We start from the raw sequence: 22,055 nt of genomic DNA on the forward strand, positions 1-22,055 counted from the left end.
TGACTAGCGCGCTATATAAACCCCTGATTGATTGAAAACGTTTACACAACGAAAAAGCGCTTGCAGTATTTCTACAGAGCATGTACAGATGTACTATTTTACACAGACTCAGAGTCTTAGAAGCCAAACATTCTTTAACATTTTCGATTATCTCTAAGCAATTCTTGGAGTTGGACTACATGGTGTTTTGTTGTTCTTCCTGATCAGCCGCAGGGTATGCGTGACAAGTTTAATGTTGAGCTAGGCTCCGTTTTGATTCCAGTGGCACGTGAGTGTAAGTGAAGTGAGGCATTCATTATGCAGCAGGTTGTGGTGAAAAGGAAATGAAGAGCCCGAAGCAGCCTGAAGGGGCGGAAACTGCTGCAAGTGCCAAGGCTTGTTGTGCCCACTGCTTCGGGAAACAGGTAGGACAATTCCCGGGTGATGACAAGGAGCACATTTCTTCAGCCTACCGATCAAAATCAGAATCCCGCCGCTACCTACTACCATCCCGTCACTGGTTGTTACAATAAAAGCTCTTGGAGGCCAATGGGGGGTATTTATCCTGAACAAACATACATTAATATCTTAAGATGTAGTTCCCACCCCCAGTGGCTCCCGGGCCCTCACACCCAATCCCCTACAGTGCAGCCTACCTCCCAACTAGAAAGAGCGCCTCCTCCCACCTCTATCCCCCCTAGAATTATCTTCACCCGTGGCTCACCCTCTCATATCCCTCAAGAGGAGCCGACACCAATTCACCCACGCCCTCCGTTCCTTAACAGCAACACCGCTCCATGCGCACTCACACCCCCAACACAGAACACCTTCCTCCTTCCCCCTTCTACTCACACAAATAATATATCGCACCGTCTCACCCTTCTGGAAGCTCAGCTCGAAACGCTGGTTCGAGGCTTGAACGATACCCTTTCTTTCCTAGCCAAAATCGAAGTGCCCACCCAACAGCCCGCCCACCCCCGCCCTCGCTCGACTGCACAATTCGCCTCCTCCCATCCCGACCCTCGCCTCCACCAGATCGCTCCCACATGTCACCATACCAGTGGTAGAGAAGCGAACAGACAGACCGAGTAGAATGAAGCCCTCCCTCTCCCCTCAGGAAGTGACCACACTCGCCTCTTCCTACGTCCACCCCGCGACCCCTGACCAGAGCACCTCTCAGCATTCACAGAGAGAGACCACTCCTACCCTTACACTGGTTCCCAAGCTGATCTCCTCACCCAAGTCCTCTATTCAAGTTATTACAGGAGTGGGCAGGGAACATCTCCCCTTTAGACTCCCCAGACCCCCGACACACCTAACCTCTCTAACTAGAGCCCAACCCAGCAAGTCGTTGCAAGATGAAGAACCCCGCATCAGATGCATGCTCATCAACAGCAGATCTGCCTCCAAACACGCAACAGAACTGGCAGAAGCTATCCTCTCACATGATATTGATGTAGCCTTTATCACAGAAACCTGGCTCAACTCCCTGTCAGCCCCCATCATGGACATGCTGGTACCACCAGGATTTTCAATCGCTCACAAAGACCGCCATAAGCAGAGAGGTGGAGGTGTAGCGATCATTCATAAGACTAACCTCGCTATCATGGAAAGCTCACCATACCTATACAGCTCCTTCGAATGCCTTTCTATCAACATCAAATCCTGCACAAACAGTTCAATACTTTGCCATCTCCTCTACCACCCACCAGGCAATTCTAAGGTATTCGGAATGCAACTATCTGACCTAATCACCCAATGTGCGCTCAACAACACCAATAACATAATACTGGGCGATCTCAACATTAGATGGACCGAAACAATTAACCCGCTCATCCAATCCCTCAACAACCTTCTGCTAGAAAACGATCTGAAACAACACTGCTCTGAAGAAACACACTACAGAGGAGCGATACTCGACGCAATCATTGCGGACAATTTCACAATCACCATCGACTATATCATTCCAGTAGATTGGTCAGACCACCACTTAATTCTTTTCCACATCAACCAACCAACGCCAACCCAACACATAAAACAAGCTCCTTCCAAATGGACACTGAGTAAAGATATTCTTGCGGCCTCTTTCCTGGGCCCTCTGCAGGAGCCTCACAACCGGTAAAGAGACTAAGGGACTTATTTAGTGTTAGGCAAAGTGGGATGAACCCTTCCAAACCTACAGTTCCCCCTCCCCGTTTAGAAAGCAGAGAGCCGCTCGGTTACTGTTGGGTGAGTCAAATAAAAGTAGTGGTTGCTCACAACCTCACACCTAATATGGCACGCAGGGCATGTCCCAATGACATTTTAACTCATCATTGGGGGTAGGTATGGCAAGGGCTGGACCCTATAGAAACAGGACTGGTAGGGTTGGTGAAAAGACTTGGTGAAAAGTAGCGGGTTGATGAAGAGTTATGGTTGTGTGCTCTTCCAAAATCTTGAATTTAAGTGGTTTTGAGATTTTAGTTTGTAGTAGGAAACGTTCAAATTAAGCCTTTTTGGAGGAATTTCTATGTTTTTGGAGAGAATGCTGAATTAACCAATGGTAAATATTCAGTTGTACTAATTAAAAAGTGGTTGAGGGAAACCATGAACCATTAGAACTTGATTTCTAATGGGGGAATTAGTGAATGTAAAGAACAAGCAGTAAATTATAATAGTCTGCGGATGAGAACTGAGTAAGGCACTTATAAAGCCGCCTGTCTTTTGTGGGCAGCATTTTTGAGTGTGCAAGGAGATCCTCAGGCTACAAAGATATAGACGTCTTTGTCTATTCAAATTCCGTGATATTTAGTTTTGATTTCTAATTGATCCTTTATTATGGAAATCAATATCATATTGATTGTATAGCTTTTTTTCACTAATCAGTAGTAAGCGTAAACATTTATAAATAATAACTATGTATTGTTTGCCTATTTGTTGCACAATAAAGAAGGTTGGTTATGGGGTGATTGGTATCCTGTAGTTTGTGTACAGTGAGATTACGTAAGAGTCCCATGTAGGCAAAAGATTAACTGTGGATGTAGCTGAAGTGCAACCTTGTGTAACTGGGAACATCATGCTTTTTGGGTGATAAGTAACGAGTTTATATTGTCATGGTGCACAAGATCCTCCCTATACTGTTGTTTGTCAGTTGTATTATTGTTTTAAAAAGTTTGTGCCATTAGTAGGACTTTGAAATGAGACCAGTGTTTGATGTGTGTCAAGTACTCACACAAACTGCTGCGTTATAAATGGAAGGTGGAAATGGCTAACACAGTTGGTTTGGTTGAACACTCCATACAAAATAAAACAAAAATAAAAATAATTGCTTTGACTGCAGAATGAACAGAGAACGTTAAATCGTTCCTTAGTGTAGTCATAATCTGCCCAGGTTGCACCTCATTTCCCAAGATATAAAGTGATGTTTTATTGGGCTGAATTTGGGAAGTTAAAGAAAACAAGCATTGAAAATGAAATAGGTCTCACATTTGATTAAGTTAAAGCCATTTACTTTGCTCTATAATAACATTAGCAAAGCAAATGGCTTTAACTTAATCAAAGGCGAGACCTATTGCCTTTTCATTGCTTGTTTCAGACCCATCTGTGTTTTTAACCAATCAGTTTAATCTGATCTCAGAGCACTAGAATTGTCTTTAAGGTTGTTCCAACAATTAAGAAAACCGTGGCTTCTGTGTAAATGCTCCACTCTCGTTGAGTTCTCACGTCTGCCACATGGGGTCGCTGTTGCACCGTGTTTGTTCGCAGCCACGCCTACTTAAGCGCCCCGTTCTCGCCGGCCGGCAGATAATAATAATGACACGTGCTTTTCTAGAGCTAAATAATAATCTTACACTTTGTACCCCCTTCTCTTACAGTTTTGGTTATGTCCAATAAAGTTTATCAGCACGTGGAGGAGTTCTATCGACGGCCATCCAGTCCGGCCAGGGACACCGAAGGCATGTTCATAAGCCCCCACCCCCGCCCCCAGCAGCCTGCTCTGTCCCGGCGGGCGATGCATGACGCCCTATGAATGTTTCATATCTTCATATTGTTGGCCCTGTAACGGGATCCCCCGCCAGCCGAGCGAGCCCTGGGCCTGCGGATGGGCGCCCCGGCCGAGGACCTCCCTGGCCGCAGGTGGGGTGGCCGGGGCTGTCCCGCTCCGCTCCCCTCCACCTGGAGGGCACCGTGGGGCTTCGGTACCAGCACCTGAGCGAGGGATCCCGGTTCCATCCTCCTCCTGCCTCTCTTGGGGTGCCCCTGGGTTTATGTAAACTGACGCAGGCATCAGAGCCTGTCCTGCCTCTCTTGGGGTGCCCCATGGGGAGAGGTGTGGCGCCGAGGCCAGGGCGACTGACGCTGGAATCTGGAGACCACGGTTCGATCCCCGGCTCCGGCGGCAGGTTAGCCCAGCACCATGTGACTCTGGGCAATAGCTCGCTTAATCTTCCCGACGGCCCCCAGCGCCTAGAGACCCTTACGGGTGATTGTGCGCTTTACAAATGTGGACTTTACTTTATGGTACCTGGGCACGAGAGCCGGCTCACCTGTCCTGCCTCACTTGAGGTGCCCCTGGGTACCGGGGCACGAGAGCCGGCTCCTACCCAACTCCAGCTGCTGATGATGGACCCAGGAGCCAACTGGACCTGCGACACTTGAGTGACACTCCCTTGCCCATGAGAAGAGCCCCTTGGACCTAGGCGGCGCCGCATTTCATCTGTTCGGCGGCGCCGCATTTCATCAGTACGACTGCGCACTTGTGAAGGTGTTCCCTTGTCATCTGAGGAGCTTTACAGAAAGGGCCCACCGTCCACCATGGCTGGGGAAAGATGCTTTTTGGATTTTCTTTTTACCAACTTCGAGAATCCTTAAGAGGTGGGATTACTTCCCTCGGGTCGCTTGGAGCAGCCCCCGGGCACACGCCCTTGCAGAAAGAGCCCGGAGTCGTATCCGAGAGAGAGGACCGCGCGCCCTGCTGAGGCATAGACGGACTCTTCTAGTGCCTGGTGAGCCTCATCAGAGGAGCCGCAGCGCTTGTCCTACAGTCAGAGCATGTCCGTATGTTCTTGTCTCGGAGGCGGTGTGGGGTTATTTGTAAAGGTGTCCTAACAGGATGGACGAACCTTGGAACCTACAGGGCTTCTAAGGGTGGAAGGCCCCGGCACCCCGAGTGGTGCCTTCTCGCTGGCCTGGGCCCCCAGGAGCACGTTAGGGGGTGACGTTTCCCCTTCACATGTAAACCGTGTAGCAACAAGGAACCCTCTAAATAGGGAACCTGGAATTACTTTGAAGACATTACCGGTAAATTATCGGTCAAGCTTCCAAATGTTAGGGCCTTTCTTCCACATGTGTTAGGGGGTGCCTTGTGTGATTTTGGATTAATATAGAAAGCAGTTGGTGTACAGGGCTGTATCCAAATCTAATCTAATCTGCATGTGTGTGCGCATGTGTTTTCGCCTGTGCTTCCTCGTCTGTCCTCCCTGTGTGTTTATCCACACGTGTGAATGCCAGGCTGCACCTCTGAATGCGTGAGCGCCCCCTCTATGAATGCCTGCTGTGTTTTTGTCTGTCCATAAATGTATCAGAGCCGAAGTCTCTTCCACCAGATCAGTGCTTTAGGAAAGAAGCCCCACTGTACCTCTTCCCTGGAGGGCGTTTGAAGCATTTTCACGCATACCCCCTCTCTCCCCCCCCTATTCCTGCAGCTCTGTGCGTTTCTTCTGCCCGAGGACCCTCGATGGAGACTTGTAGGTGGCACAGGTGTCCCTGGGGTCGGACACTGCAGCTGTTTTCTACTTCTGTAATAGCTCTGCCCACATTAGGACCCCTTCTTCGTCACGTTTATGTGATAAATATCAGCGAGGAAGGACCAAGCTCCCAAGAGACTGTTGCACCGGTCACCACTCCGGTGAAATGTAGGTGAACAAAGAAACGAACGTGTGTGTAGTGTTGTTGTACTCTGCTGTACATCGGTGGAAGAGTGTTGGTGGAAGTGCAACATACTATTGGTGTGTTATGGTGTCGTGCTCCAGACCGGTCATGGTGGCACCTAGTGGTGCACAGAGCGACATGTGGAAGGAGTGTCAGAGCTATGATCACACATTACATACACACACCAGTGTACCATGTGCCTGGAGTCCGCTGAATCGGGGTTCCGTAGCTGTCGATAGCGAGTTTGCAGGGTGATGTGGTCCTGTTTGCTGTGGGTTCATGCTTGTCCGGCTGCAGTGTCCTGCACTCCTTGAAGCCTGCTGTTGAGGTGTCTAGGGAGGCAAATCTAGAAACCATTGGTACAGTCAAGCCATACCAACACTAGAGTTGTTGTAGCCTGTGTGGTAGGACCGGGGTAAGCAACACTGTGGCTTTATGTTCACTCACTGTATAGAGAACGCCTTTGGTTACTCAGAGCTTGCACTGTGAGGTTGGCGTGCGCGACCCAATGCAGCTTCTGCTGCGATGAGGCATTGGACGAGGTCAAAGGTGTTCGGGTCGTAGAGTTTGAAGTTGATCTTGGTTCATCAATAAAGTTCTAAGCGGGAAGATTGACAGTAGTCACAACATCCAGAATTGAGAACAGGTGTTCATGGAAGACAACTGGGCTGGTTGTTGAACCTGGAGGGAACCCCACCTGAGGGGGCAATTATGATGAGCGAAATAGAGGAAATTGGACATTTTGGGTTTTGTAATGCGCGTCAAGACGTGATCCAATTTAGGGCGGTCACTATGTATGGAAAGTGGAGTTCAAGATTATTCGCTTGTTCGATGAGGTGTTCTGCACGGTTAATGAGGACGGAGGTGGTCAGGTGCACTTCTCCATGTGATGAGGTTCTCCGAGATCCAGAGCTTCGTATGGCCGATTGCAATGTCTGAGTCTAAAAGAGCATCAGAGGAGGCTGAGGTGTGTGAGGGTGGTCAGTCAAAGAGAAGTCGAGAGGCAGAGAAGATATTGGAAGATGATCAACGGAGAAGTATGGATTCACATCCCATGACTCCGTATTCTCATCGCTGTAGATCAATAATGGCTTCACATGTCGCCACGAGTACGCCTCTGCTCTTCTTGTGCAGCTGGTTTGTGATCAGGGTCAGGTGGTTGTGAGGGGCCAGCTTATGTAGTACAGTGTGTTCTATTAGCGATACGGAGGATGTTCGAACTGAGTCCAGATAGCAAGTTGTAATTGTGCATTCAGGTCTTGTTTCAAGATTTTGCACTGAATAGAATATGAGATGTGTGGTTGTTGGAACAACTGGTAGACTAGGTATTCTCTTGTGGATTAGGTGGGATTGATGGTTACTCTTGTGAGAGGGGTGGTCATGGATGAGACAACGGTGCGGTGTTCGATCCAGGATCTAATGCCAGGGGTCAGCCGGCCATGTTGGCTGGGTGAGGGATGGTTACGTTCCCTCGCTGCAGAGTGGCGCACTTGTGAGTGCTGTTTATGGACTATGCAAACACAAGGAGATGATTTGCATATGTCTGGGTCTGAATTGGTGTGACGAAGTGAGCTAAATAACGATGATGGATTCAACCCAGATCTCTGGATGGTGGTGAGTGTCTGAAAAGTTTCAGCGCTCCGTCCATCATACCTTGTGTTTGCTTTGTTCACCCTAAGTTGGCAGGGTATACCCCGACGTGGGTCCATTGTTCAGTTTAATGCTGGATTCAAACGAACCTGGCTGATGAGGGGTGTTACCCCGAAACTGCTCTCAGGATGCTTGTTTCCGGTCCAGGGAAGACTTGGCCTGACAGTTCGGGCTGGACTGTTCCCATGAGGCACAGGGTCAAGACTGATTTGCATATAGCTAAGTTTGAACTGGCGTGGCAAAGTGAACTTAAGGACAAAGATGTATTCAACCTAGATCTGTGACTGGGGGTGAGTGTCTGAAAAGTTTCAGTGCTCCATCCATCATCTCCTTCTGTTTGCTTTGTTCGCCCTAAGTTGGCAGGGTATGCCCAGACGTGGGTCCCTTGCTCACTTTGCTGTTGGATGCAAGCTAACCTGGCTGATGAGGGCTGTTACTCTCACTCGATCACCTGCTCCTAAAATGCCTAGTACCTTATGGTCAGCTACGAATATGTCAACCCAGTAGGTTCCTGACTAGATGTCTTTCAATGGTGCCCGCTAGACTTGACCAACTCATTTTAAGTGGCTGAGGCAGGTTGCATGATCTCGACTTGAAGTCTGCGCATGCGCGCCCCTGTTGTACACTAAATCCCATGACTGTGCAAACTGTTAATCCTACATAATCCCCAAGCTCTTGTGAATGCAGTGGTTTTCTTTGATATGTAGAGCCAGGAAAAGTCTAAGTTGGCACCCACCATTAGACCCTTTCAGGAATGATCGCGCTGTACCCCCAGAAGAAAGGATTCCTTCCACCACCCATGTTCCACTATTTTCAGAGCAGAAACCAGTTGCCTACGGGGACCCCTTGGAGACGTCAGAATTTGATGAGATCTTGCATTGTTTGTGCTTCTCTCAGGGTGCAGGATCTGTGAGCTCCTGGAAGTTCCACACCATCTTTGTGGACCTGTTCCAGCCCCTGAAAGCAGAATTAAGCATGACTGCTTACCAATGGCTTTTGTAAGCTACTGCACACGGAATCAGTGAAAACATTTCTGACTTTTTGCCTTTAACAGTCTAGTTAATGGATTTGAGTGAGGAGTTATCCGCACCCTGTCTGCTTGCCGCCTAGAGCTGGTAGGTGCCAATACCAGCTTCTACTCCATAGGACTTGGTAATTTGTTCCAGTAAAGTAAGGAAAACTTACATGTCGGTGTAATTCCAACACTTGTATTCGATGCATGGTTACCAGCACCCGCCTCTCCCCTTGGCTGGACTCTGCCTCCGACACCACATTCGCTAGGTTATCAAGGGTATGGCACAAACCTCAAGGTGCATTTTAGAGAGTGTTTGCAGGTGCTCATCCTGTCCTCTGAGTGGCAGGATTCCAAGAAAGTAAAAATCTCTGCACAACATATGGGTTTGAGCACTATTGACCGCATGAGGCTGTTCAAACTGTGCCTGGTGTTTCATGTTTTTCTGCCTAATGTGAGACGATTGTTTTGATCTTGCCACTAATGAGCACAAAGTGCCACTTTATCTATAATTATGCACGAGTTGTCCCTAATCTGATTAAGTGTATGTTCTGCATGTTCCTCTCTCTGCTCCAGTGGTGCCAACCTGCTCGCAGTCAACACAGATGGGAACATGCCATATGACCTATGTGAGGACGACGTGACGCTGGACCACCTGGAGACCGCCATGGCCGATCAGGGTGAGTATCCTTCGTGAGACCCTACCTGCTACCATCATCCCTGCCCCAGAGGCTCTCCAACCTGTCGGCCCTGCACTAGGAGCACTTGAGTGATGGATCATTAACTGCTCTGCTGAAAACCATGTAGACTTGTGGTTTGCGTCCTTTCGGCACGTGGTGTCGTAGCAGCAACTGTTGAAGCGGGCTTAAGATTCCCTCCGTATGCTTGTATGTGCATCAGCGTGCTCAAGGCTGCGGGGTTAAACCTTGCGGAGAGGGATAACATGAGTGAAACAACCCTAGCTTCCATCTGCTGCGCCACACCTCTTCCACCATTTAAGCGCAAGCACCCGGACAGCCTGATAATCCATTGTTTTTTGCTCACAGTGGCATTACAGATGGGGATCAACCATATGTAGATCTGTAAATAAACAAGGGCCGGTACACCAAAACAACGTCACACTTGGTATCCTATCAAATCTTGAATTTATTAAAGTTCAGGGCATAAATCCTAGGCAGCCAAGTTTCAATTCTTAGAAAGCGAATCAGACAACACGAGTTTTTTTGCGGTGAGAGTTGACCCGTTGACTTCATCAGGGCTTATGTAGTGGGCTCTCCAGTATACTTAAATAGTCTAATCTTTGTCCTTTTAATGTGTTCTTAATATATGTAGAACTTTGGGTATTTACTGTCTTTTAGCGTCGGAAATTTAAAGTGTTTATACGGCTATTAGCCGAAGTCATGTGTTGGTTAAATTGATCTAAATGTGTGCTGCACACTATTAATTTTATGACATTGTAATTTGTTTACTTAGGAACTGGCTAATGTGCAATATTTCTCTAAGAATTTATTTCTATGAAATAAAGTGATGTTAAATAGTGTAATATTCAAGTTATGGTCTTGGGAGTGCTATCCCTCAGAGTGTTCCACCTAAACTGCAGCGTCAGCTCAACCACTTGGGCCCCAATCCAGACCATTGTTGGTTGTGCACAGAGACATTACAGACCAGGACCAACCATAAGTATATCTAACTTTGCACTGACCGAAAACGGACATTCCAGCCCAAACTGCTAGAGTGTGTCCTTTGTGGTTTAAACCTGGGCAGTGGACTGGGGACTGCAGTGGGACAAGAGGCTCGCGAGTTATGCAGCCATATCTTGTTGACGTAAAGCCACACCATCACCGACGGTTCTTCAAGGAGGTCAATCGCACCCCTAGTTCAGTTGGCGCCCGGTCATCCTTAGTTTTGGGCAACATTGTTTGCAAGGACTGTTTCCCTCAGGAGAAATGGAGTTCAGATGTTTCCATACTTGGGCAACCAGTTCTTTCAGATATCTTCAAACTACGAGTGCCTTAATGTTCAGCAGATGCATGATTTGATTTGTGAGATTTAACTTCTAAAATTGGATGCATTGTTTGCAAGTTGATGCCCACCATTCCAGCTACCTCTAAGAAAAACTCGATTGATGAAAGTTCACATTTGCAAAATCTGCTTTGTTCCATTCAATGCAATATGTTTTAGCCTCAGATAAAAAACACGGTTGTGAAAGGCGGTAACACCAAAGTCTGCTGCATTACTAAGAAGGCGCTCTGCCTGTGTGAAACCTCTTACCGCAAAGAAAAACTCTTTATTCAATATATTGAAGCTAGCCTCATCTTGCATTGGCCGTAGAACATATAGGCCACGATCAGATGTCGTTCCAAAAGGCCCTTGAGAGTGCTTCTTCACAGCTCACCTCCAGACAGGAAAGGTGTCTCTTCCTAGATCCACGCTCTCCTCCAGGCCTGTCTCCTCAACCGTGTTACCACTCATGCCGCATTGGTCAATGGACTTGCACTATCTGCTAAAGCGATTACACCGACAAAGCTGCTGTTTGAAACTGCTCCTCTGACTGTGGCTAAGGTTTTACTCAAACATTTTCTCTAGCTAGAATTACATACCATTTCCATCTTCAGTTGTGTAAATGCTGAAAAACCTGCAACAGTGTTACTCTTCACTCAGAGCAAGCATGCTCTGCTGCTTTTGGGTCTGTGAGATTTTATGGGGTCTTTAGCCAACAGGAAGAAGCAATTCTCATACCAAGAATAAGCACAACCTTATATGTTATGACTAGCTTCCTCATCATAACAGTAATTAAAAGTAAGTAATGACAATAATATTTGTATTATTACATATAATTAAAAAAAATATTCCAGCCCCCAACTTGATGATACCAATTTTGTTACCCGTAAAAGAATAAAAAAACTGAGTCGTATTGCTCTGATTTGCACCAGTTACTTAAAAGCCTTTGGGAGGGCTCTCAACCTGTTCTACTATCTCAACAGGCGGTTCCTTTAAGTTCTTAGTGAATTGGGCGCTTTAAAAATATTAATTTGATACTGAATATCTGGAGTTCAGTCACACTCAAGTCAACGGACGTTGCTTCTTAGGATGAGGGGTTCATGCAACTCTGTAATGTGCAAGAGATAATTGAAGGTCAGACAAATGTCTTGGGGACCTCGTTGGCTCTGACGAGGACTAGGTTTAAAGAACTTGGCAGCCAGACTGTTTCAGGAGGTCTCTAAAATGGGTCTTCTTAGTTTTCTGTGTTGGAGACACACTTACGTGTATGTAACTCGATTCAGAATATCCTCTCTATGGAATTATTTTTGTCTGTAATTAACTTGATCTCCCGTGTCATCTTCATATTTAGTTGTTCCACGGCTCGGACATGCTCACCATTGTCCCTTTGTCGGTCTTTAGCACATGTTTCACCAGACACTTCACATCAGTCTGTTCTCTTTTCATTGTAGGGATCACCCAGGAGAAGATTGAGGACGCCAGAACGGCCACGGAGCTTCAGATGATGGAGGACATCCGTAAGCTGGTTCAGGCGGGCGCTGACGTCAACACTCAAGACGACAATGGGACGAGTTTGGTAAGGCTGTTGTCTAGCAGGGCTTCATGGTGGGTAGGTGCATGGTGCATCAGAGTAGATCATTCAGATGTCCCAGCACGTGCCAGGCTGAACATAACAGTAAATGAAGTTGGGGGAAGGCTGTTCCTCCTTGGATGCTGAGATGCTTGGGCATCGGCTTCTAGCAGTATGACTCTCTCGCTATATTTGACTAGGAAGAGAAGATCTCACTGCAAGGTCTATACTCAAATCTAATGCAAACTATAATCATTTACTCTCAGCTGAGATCTATGGCCTCGATTCTGAGATGGTTGTTAACCGATGGAAGAAATACTGAGTCAAGAATCACCGTCTCCGGTCTGGATCCCGACCGCAGTGACCGACCATGATGAATTGTCAGACGTAGAATAGGGATTAATAAACTAGACCTGGAATTATTGGCTCCAGATCTGCAAATGGTTCTCTATCATGAGAATGACTGGGAGAGCCTGGCTTATTTATTTAGCATGCTGCACCAAGCAGCTATAAAAAGTCACTGCTGTCTAGAAAGGTAAAAAGAAGCATCTCTTATTTCGGTGGTTGAAAGAGATCAGGGAATTTGCTAGAAAATCTTCTCCTGCTTCCATGTTATTTCAGCACTCAGAAGAGTATTTACCGCTCATCCTTCGAAATTGATGTAGAGAGATTTGTCGAGATTATATTTTTCACAGCTTTGATCCAGCTACAGTCAAATAAATGTTGTCGGTGAGCGCTGATGGACTCCAATGACATAAGTTGTTCACATCATCAGCATTGGGACCTAGGTTATGAATGTTGGGTTGCTAGAATAGCTGGTGGAAATGACAGATAGGTCTTTCTGAATTGCATCAATATATCAATTTAAATTGTGAAGACAAACCCACAACAATGAGTCATATCATGTCAGTCTGTAGCTAAGGGCACCTGCAAGGCATGTCCACCTCCGAGTGGGTAGTTACTCTTCTTGTCTTGTGGCATCAGATGTCTTTACAGTGTGAGTTTGAACTCCTGGTGCAGGTCACTAGTGCGAATAACAGGCATGTAGGGCACTACTAGGAAGTTGTCATAACCGCTAGACCTTGGAGGCTGCTGAGGGGGTTTAAGCGTTGTCAGAAGCTTGTGGTTGGTGAGTCTAAAGTTTTGAGTTAGTGTATAGCTTGATAAGGTACACACCAACTCGAAACCCAGCTAAGGGCCGGATTGTTTATTGAACTGAGTACTAATTTCAGTCATTAAGGCTCTGTTGGCGGTGAGCCAATGGCTTGCTGTCAGTAGGCAGAGGTGCGGAAGAGTGTAGGTAGGTTGAATAGAGTGCAGATACCAAAGTTTAGGACTAGTTGAAGAGGTAACCGATTGACGGTTACAGCTGTGTAGTATCAAGAGAACTTGTGCGTTAACCTGTGCTTTGAAAAGTATCCGTGAACGGATGTTTGTATGTTAAGTTATTGAAAGCATGCAGTGGCCTCTCTAGCAGTGATGAAAGCTTCCAAGGAACACCAAGGAATCTAGCTGCTGAGGTGAAGTTCAGCGCGTACACAGAGAAATAAGATGTTGTTGATTAAGGAGTGCGTGTGGCAGATGAGGAAAAGTATTTGATTTCAGTTTTGGAGGAGACGTCCAGTGGAGGATAGCTGTGAAGTAGCCAGAGATGCTGACTTGGAGGTTAGGAGTAAAACTTTGGAAGGATAAGATTTGATAAGAAGAAGGAGGATATGTCATTGGGCAGTTGGTGTTTAGTGAGAAACTAAGATTGCAAAGAACTGACCCTTATGATACACCTACTAGGAGTGGAGTGAATGCGAATGTCGTAGTCGCGTGAAACCATGAAAGAGAGTCTGGAGGGGTGACCCAGGCATGAACAAGGCCAGTGTTACCTAATGAGCGAAGAGAGAATAGTAGTTTAGGAGGATCAACAAAGTCAAAGGAATTGGATAGGCTTAGTTTAAGAATGGAAGAGGGTAGGTTTTGATGTGTGGGGTGATGTTTGATGCGTGTATGAGTGTTTATCTATAGAATGGAAGGTTCAAAACCTTTTAAGTGGGTGTTCAGTAGATATTTTTGAGGAGGGATAGAAAGTGAGGTGTGAAAGACCAATCAGTCTCATATCTTAGAAAAGAAAGAAAGTTGAGATACTGGGCGATAGTTGGCTGGCGGAGAGGGTTTAGCAGTAGAATTCTTCTGGATGGGTTAACTCTCTGCTGATTTGAAGCATATGGGGTAGATGTCTCTAGTGAGGGAGTGGTTATTGGGAGTAGTCAGACAAACTATGGCATTGAATGTCCATTTTAGAATGGTGATTTTCTGAGAGCTGCAATCATCAGGTGGCGTAGAGGATGGATTTGTGACTTTTATTACAGGAAGGAGTTCTTGGGTCAGATTGGCATGAGGTGGTTGTTTTGGAGAGTGGTGGTGAAGTAGTGTGATCAGGGTATCCCTGATGGCAGTGATTTTTTGGTTGAGCCTATCAGACAGTGCATGGGCTATTGTGGGCTTCGTGCCCACCCATTGCTTACCATTGGTTGGTTTTATTATCACTCCTGTTTTCTCATTTTTTATTTGTTGCCTTGTGTTGGAATTGCCTTCCTCTTCTGTGCTTGTCACTCCCCTGGAGCACATCCTCTTTACTTGTGTCCTTCCGATGCTTACTTTTCTGGAACTACATTTTTCTTTTTGGTTAAGTAATTTACGAGTGTGCACGTGTTTTCCTACTTTCTCTAGTGTATTTCTCTTCTCCCCCCTCTGCTGTGCTCCATGTTGATCCCTCTCGCCCATGTGCACCTCCCCTGCCCTTCTCTGTGTTGTCTTTGTGGTGGTGTGCTTCCTCCTCGCATTGCCTCCTCGCTCATGTGCGAGTGTTTCTTCCCCTCTCACCTTCCCCATTGCTGCTGCTGCTACCCAATCACACTTGCTGTCTCCACACACAAATATATATATATATATATATATATATATATATTACCTACTGGCGGTCGCCAGTAGGTATATATAGTTAGGATTTTTTCTCTATGGGATTTTTGAAAATTCTATGTCTAATAACTTTGGCGTTTGTGGACGGAATTGGCTGACATTTTCAGGAAAATGGAACATTTTGTTTCTGAGCAGCCCCTGAAAATTGGGGGGGGGGGGGGTTCGTCAAGGGGGGGCCGAGAAAAAAGGGGGGTCCCAAAACGCGTTTTTCCCATGTTAATTTCCATAGGGCGGTTGGCCTCACTTTTAGCCCGAACGGCTGAATGGATTTGCACGAAACTTGGCAAAATTGTAGGGACTGTTAGCCCGATGTGCCTTTGCTAGGTCTCAATATATGTGCTCCAGTGGATTTTGAGAAATTAACGTTCAAAAAAAGATATATATCTGTAACAGCGCTCCGGGCAGCGATCCGGTTCGCGTACTTTTCGCGTTACGGAGCTTTGCGAAACAAAGCTGATTGGCTCTCCGGTGTCTGTAAACATTCCAAACAGTCCGTAGTGGCCGCCATCTTGTCTCTCGGTAGGATCGAGAGACAAGAGGAGGCCAAAGCGAAGGGGCAAATGACCATAAGGGGGCATAGTAGATCCTCCCTGACCCCCTAGGTTTGATGTGGAGGCTTTAAAAGGGCCCCGCGGGGCAAAAAAAAAATTTTTTTTAATCGTTTTTTATCGTGGGGTGCGCCCGGTACGCGTAACGGAAAGCGGACTGGGGAGCGTACTACAACGAAACAAGAATGATTGACTTTTAACTTATTGTATGTTTATAGACTTTTTTTTTTTTTTTTTTTTTTTTTTTTTGCTGAGTGACGTCTCGGCCTATCTCCACGGGATGCAGTCCCTACCATCTCGGCGTTTAAGCCCAGGGGGACCGGTAGTGTGGGAGAGATAACGTCTGTTAACATTCAATTCGAAGGAAATCAGGAAGTGTTGATAAACATTGTCTGCGCCATCTTGCCTTTTTTCAAATGCCACACTTTTGTCGTGCACGGCAGCCATTTTAGATGCCTTGACCAGACCCACTCTCTGCACGCTGTCAATCCTTAGCATGGGTCCCCACCCTCGCAAGCATCTCCCCCAGGCACTGGTCACCCCCGCTCTCTGTCTTATGCATGGGCAATAAACCTCCCCCCATCTGCGCTGCTCTTCCTTGAGAATCACACCCTGTGCCCGCCCGACACCTCCCTTTCGCCCTATTCACTACCGCACCCTCTGACACTCCTCTTCCTCTGTGTCCGATTGTCCAGGCCGGTCCCAGGCTATCACCTAGCCATGCAGATGTAGTTTATGGCCCCAGCTGTAAAGAATCACCCCTCTTCAAAGGAGTTACAGTAGATCAAGGCCCCCACCCGATGAGATCCGTCACACCACACGCGTTCCTACTATCTGAAAACCATCCTGTATTGTGATTGGGGAGGGGACCGAGCCTGAAGCGGAAGATTCCAGGGATGCCTCTTTGTACATCAAAGTTTTTACAATTATGTGTCACATTAAAAATATATAGCACTCCAACAAAGTAGTAGGATTATAAAACTTTAATAACTTATAAATATATACAACGCAACAAAAACAGTAAATACATTTAAACATTTTTTTAAAAAAAAGAAGCAACAATGGTCAGTAGCTGTGTTTTGTGCGAATAGTCCCAAGGCAGCACAACGTGCTGAGTTCTGGACGGCACCCAGGTGATGTTACCTGGGTGCCGCACTGGTTTTTGGTATCCTCCGAAAAACGGCGTGGGGCGTCCCGGGGGGTGCGGGGGGAGGCCTCGTCAGTAGCGGTCTGTTGTGCGAATAGTCTCAAGGCAGCAGAACGCGCTGAGATGTGGATGGCACCCAGGTGATGTCCAGTAAGTTGCCGCACTGGTTTTGGTATCCTACAATGCTGCTCCGAATAACGGCGTGGGGCGCCCCGGGGGGGGGGGGGGGGGTGAGGCGGCGTGAACGGGCCTCCCCAGGTGGAGGCTCGTCTGCTGTAGTGGGGCGCCCCTTTACCGTTTCAGTTGCCATTCCGTGGGGCGTCCCGGGGAGTGCGGGGGGAGGCCTCGTAGTAGCGGTCTGTTGTGCGAATAGTCCCAAGGCAGCAGAACGCGCTGAGATGTGGATGGCACCCAGGTGATGTCCAGTAAGTTGCCGCACTGGTTTTGGTATCCTACAATGCTGCTCCGAATAACGGCGTGGGGCGCCCCGGGGGGGGGGGGGTGAGGCGGCGTGAACGGGCCTCCCCAGGTGGAGGCTCGTCTGCTGTAGTGGGGCGCCCCTTTACCGTTTCAGTTGCCATTCCGCCCGCTTTTGGTACAATGTGCCAAAATCCGCCATTCAGCTGAGTTGCGCCCACTCTTGCGGTGCAGCGATAGGCGGCTGCCACAGGACTCTCAAAATGGCAGCAGGCTCTTTCCTTTTTGGGCCTGGTCCACTGAAATGGCCCTGGGACACTTTGGAACTCGGACGCTTGTCTACTGGGTCTTGGACCCCATTCTCGAAAGCGTCCCCTCAGCCTTGAAGATTCTACAAAAGTCATGGGGGCCACCGACTCCTGCAGGCTTCCGGTGGGGAGCGGCTGCCATGATTGCTCGCGGAATGACCACGACGGAGCCACGAGATGGTGGTGCTTTCATGCTGACGCCAGCTTCAGTCTGAAACATCCAGAAACAAGGTGGGGCGGGGGGGCGGAGCTTGCCGGCGTCGATGCCAGACGTGTAAGAGCGGAGCTCCACGCCATTACCCGAAAAATACATATAATTATCCTTCCTAGACGGACCCCCACAGCGAACTAAGTGAGTGGCGGTGTGCTAACCCCTGCTGACACACCCGGTGAGCCTTCCGGAGCAAATCGTCGGTGGAACGGGGAAGATACGAGACTCGCAGACGTTCGCGCCACTAGGCCCAAAAGCAGCGGCCTTGCCTGGAGAACTGGCCGGTGTGCGTGCACCGACGTGTGGCTGGCGGCGGCGTAAGGCCCGGCGGACCTGCTTTTCCCCTGACTGCTGGGAGACCACTGGAGAGACGGCGGACTCAGACGGCCCCGGCGGACAGAGTGCAGGTGCGGGTCCACGAGGGGGACTGTTGCCGAGCCCCGGAGGTCGTTCTGCTCGGGGTGCCTGTAACCTGAGGATCGGTCGGCGACTGCCCACGGGCATAGCGGTCCTGGCCACTGATACCCGCTCTCACCCCCTCAGGACCTGAGATATGCTGCGGGGCCCGCACCTCATGTGACACGAGTGGCCTGTGCACCGGAGCAAACACACTTGGGGGATTGAATACTGGAAAACGATCGCATTGCGCTGCGGGAGGTAGAGGGGGGCAGCTACTGGACACTGGGAGTGACGCGCCGCCGGAGCATTCGACCTTAGGACATCGGGGGCCTACGGACCTGTGTGCACGTGTGTCTAACCACTGGGAAAATAGACTGCGCCATTGCTACGCGGGCAGAGACTGGGGAGTACAGCTAAACTGACCTTGGAAGTGTGTTAACTACAGTGGCTCCCCGTTGCTCCTGCTCCCCGGCTTCAAAGGAACACTGCGGGTATTGGGGGTGCGACTCTGCTGGTGGGGGACCCCTCATCGGTTAGACCGCGCGATTGGAGGCAGAGCGTTGCCCACGCCTGGTGTCGCACTATGGGTAAGAACGACAGGACCCAAACGAAATTGGCGTTCGAACAGCGTAAGACTAAGTCCCCTGAGGAATCGCCGCCTAACCCATCCCAGCAGACCGCTGGCTCAGAGAACACTATGTACACTGACATTAAAGACATGCTAGTCTCCATGGAAAAGGGGTTACAGGACAGCATGGCCTCCATAGGTACGAAAATCGACGCACTCACCTACCGCATGGACCGCATGTCGGAGCGTGTAGACAAACAATCGGAGAGGCTGGACATGTCGGAGCGACGGTTAACTGAGGTAGAGGAGGCCCAGACTGAATGGGACATGGATCGCAAGCAGTTCTCCAGGCTACTGCAGGTCATTCAAGACAAGTCAGAGGATTTGGAGGCACGCTCCAGAAGATCGAATATCCGCATCACGGGGATTTCGGAGACGACCCAGACTGGGAAGATGGAACTATTCGTGGAGAAGCTCCTGGTCACCCTGCTGGGCGATGATGTATTCTCCCCGATGTTCATAGTGGAGAGGGCGCACCGCACGCTAGGCCCGCGCCCTCGCACGGGAGCTGCGCCGCGGCCGATCATAGCTAAACTACTGAATTACAGGGATCGAGACGCGGCGTTGAGGGTGGCCAGGGACAAGGGGAAGCTGCAATTCGAGGGTATGGACGTCTCCTTATACCCTGACTTCACGGCGAAAGTGCAGGAGGAGAGACGACACTTCGCCCCCTACAAGAAGCAATTGCGAGACCTAGGCCTGGACTATGCGATGCTGTATCCGGCGAAACTACGGGTCAATCGGCAGGGACATTCTCATTTTTTTACGGACCCTAAGTCTCTTCAGAAGTCGTTGAAGGAGTGGGCCAAGGAACAACGGAGAAGCCCGCGCGGACAGGCTGAGGACCACACCGACGATAGCCACCTTGACGAACAGGAATGACCACCTGCCCTATCTAAGGCTTGAACTACTGTCGGGTGTATATAATCTTTTGGCATTAAGGGACTGAACACCAATCGTTTAGAGCGACCACCAGTAGAGACCTATGGCTGGGAAGCGGAGAGGCCTGCACTCTGTGACTTGCTGCCTGGTGGCAGCTGGGTGAGATAGTTTCATTTCATTTACACCGGCATCACACCCTGTGAACTATAATGCTTTTGGGAGCCACATTGGCTTGTTCTTGTGTAGTACTATGTCTAGCGCCCACTGCTACTCCCAACTGCACACGGTCCTTCATAGCGGTAGGGTGTGGGACACTGGTCGGAGGGATGCCTGCGGTGTGTCATGTAGCACCCTGGATTGGGTGTCCGTTGTGGGAAACTTGTTTAGGGTAATGGCGCTGAGGGCTAGTCTGCAGCGATAGTTCACCAACACACGAGTGTGTGACTCACATGGTGACCTCCGCCCTAGAGCCTTTGGCCCAGCATGTCCCCGAGCTACCTTCATTGGGGAGTACTCAGGGAATGGTTTCAAGTTTGCAGTTGGGGAATGGGGAGGGGTTCTGTCTGGCCAGGTTGGGGGTGGCCTGCAGTGGGTGGGGGGGTGGTTGGGTGGAGGGATATTATTGCAGCACGGTTATGGTTGTGTGTCTTGAATTCCGCATACTCTCGAATGTTTATGCTGGGCATGGAATGTTCACACAGGGTGTGTACCTGCAGAGACAATTTACCAGCCGGGAGAGTCTATTGTGCACAAACACTGTACTTTTAATCTATCATGGCTGAGTTGAATGGTGCATCTGAAGATGATGATCATACTACACTGAAAGTATTTACCTGGAATGTCAGGGGGCTGAATTACCACCGTAAACTCAGGAAAGTGCTGCACTACCTACACAGGCACCATATTGATCTGGCCCTCATACAGGAATCCCACCTCCCCCCTCAGAGTAAGATGCACGCCACTAGAGGTATGGGGGGTAATAGCCTGGCAGCGGGTTTCACTACGCACTCCAGAGGGGTAGTAACATGGGTGAATCCTCGTTCACACTTGAAGCAGACACTATTGGCGGCTGACTCTGAAGGTCGCTATTTGATAACCAGGTGTGTGGGAAAAGGACATGACTTTATAGTGATAAACGTGTATGGGCCGAACTTTGATAATCCAGAGTTCTATGCGTCACTGGCCAGGCTCTGCAGATCTTACGCTTCCTCTAATATGCTTTGGGGTGAGGATTTCAATTTTGTATTTGACCCTACCAGGGATAGATCCAGAGGGCCATCCCGTCCACCTTCTGCCGCGGCACTACTGATGCAGGTAGAACTTCTCAAACTCGACATTGTGGATGTGTGGCGCTACAAACATCCCATGCAGGGGGGTTTTACACACTACTCAGCCTTTCACGACATCCACACGAGAATTGATTACTTCCTGGCATCCCAAACACTTCTCCCTTGGGCCCGGGGATGTACGGTACTCCCAAGGACTCTGTTGGACCATTCTCCGCTGCTTTTGACCCTAGAGACCCCTACTAAGAGGATTCCCCCATTCACGTGGCGATTCCCTCCCTACTCTTTGCTGGATGAAGTATTTAGAGGGGAGCTCGCGAATGACATAGACACCTTTTTTGAGACTAACCTGGGGTCAGTTGATAGTTTCCAAACGCTGTGGGACACATTCAAGGCTTACATTAGAGGGATGGCTATGGCTAAACACTCCAGTGTGCTAAAGGCCATTCGACAGCGGTTGAAACACCTTGAATCGCTATTGCAGGATGCCGAGACTAGACAGCGCACTGATCCGGACACTGCCGTTGCAGAACAGCTCAAAACACTACTAGCTGAATATAATGAAGAGGCAGATAGGGAGGTGCACCACATGGGCAAATACGCCACGGCACGGACTTATGGGGAGGGTGACAGACCTGGCTCTGTCCTAGCCAGAATACTGAGACAGGAAAGGAAACCGTTGGTAATAGAGGAACTCCGAACTGCCACAGAGAGAGGTTCTGACAGATGAGTCTGAGATTATAGGCGAATTGAAAGACTACTATGCTGACCTCTATAAGTCTAAGGCTTCCCATATGGAAGAAGAGATTGAGGACTACCTTAGCTATATTAAAATGCCTTTCCTGACGAATGCACAGAGGGAATTCTTGTCGACACCGATACAAGAGGACGAAATTAGGGACGCTTTGGGAGGGATGCGTGACGGAAGCGCTCCAGGGGCGGATGGCCTCACAGTGGGCTTTTAAGGTATACTTAGACAAACTGATTCCTCACCTGTTGGCCCTCTTTGACGACATCTGCGAGGAGGGGAGTGTATCCCTGACCATGAGTGAAGCGCTTTTAGTCACAATTTTGAAACCTGGGAAACCTCTCGACTTGTGCGGTTCCTATCGTCCACTCTCCTTATTGAACATAGAC

General features: G+C 48.8%; 1 protein-coding gene across 2 annotated transcripts in view; it reads left to right on the plus strand.

The window, feature by feature from the left end:
• Positions 1-22,055, plus strand: part of PPP1R16A (protein phosphatase 1 regulatory subunit 16A) — a 338,867-nt gene that overhangs the window by 268,464 nt on the left and 48,348 nt on the right. For both annotated transcript variants that reach the window (XM_078686548.1, XM_078686549.1), the window contains exons 4-5: positions 9,128-9,231; positions 12,004-12,128. In XM_078686548.1, coding sequence (XP_078542674.1) covers positions 9,128-9,231; positions 12,004-12,128 — 229 coding nt within the window. The remainder of the gene's footprint in view (positions 1-9,127; positions 9,232-12,003; positions 12,129-22,055) is intronic.

Source organism: Lissotriton helveticus, chromosome 4_1, assembly GCF_964261635.1.
Source record: "Lissotriton helveticus chromosome 4_1, aLisHel1.1, whole genome shotgun sequence".
Taxonomy (NCBI): domain Eukaryota; kingdom Metazoa; phylum Chordata; class Amphibia; order Caudata; family Salamandridae; genus Lissotriton; species Lissotriton helveticus.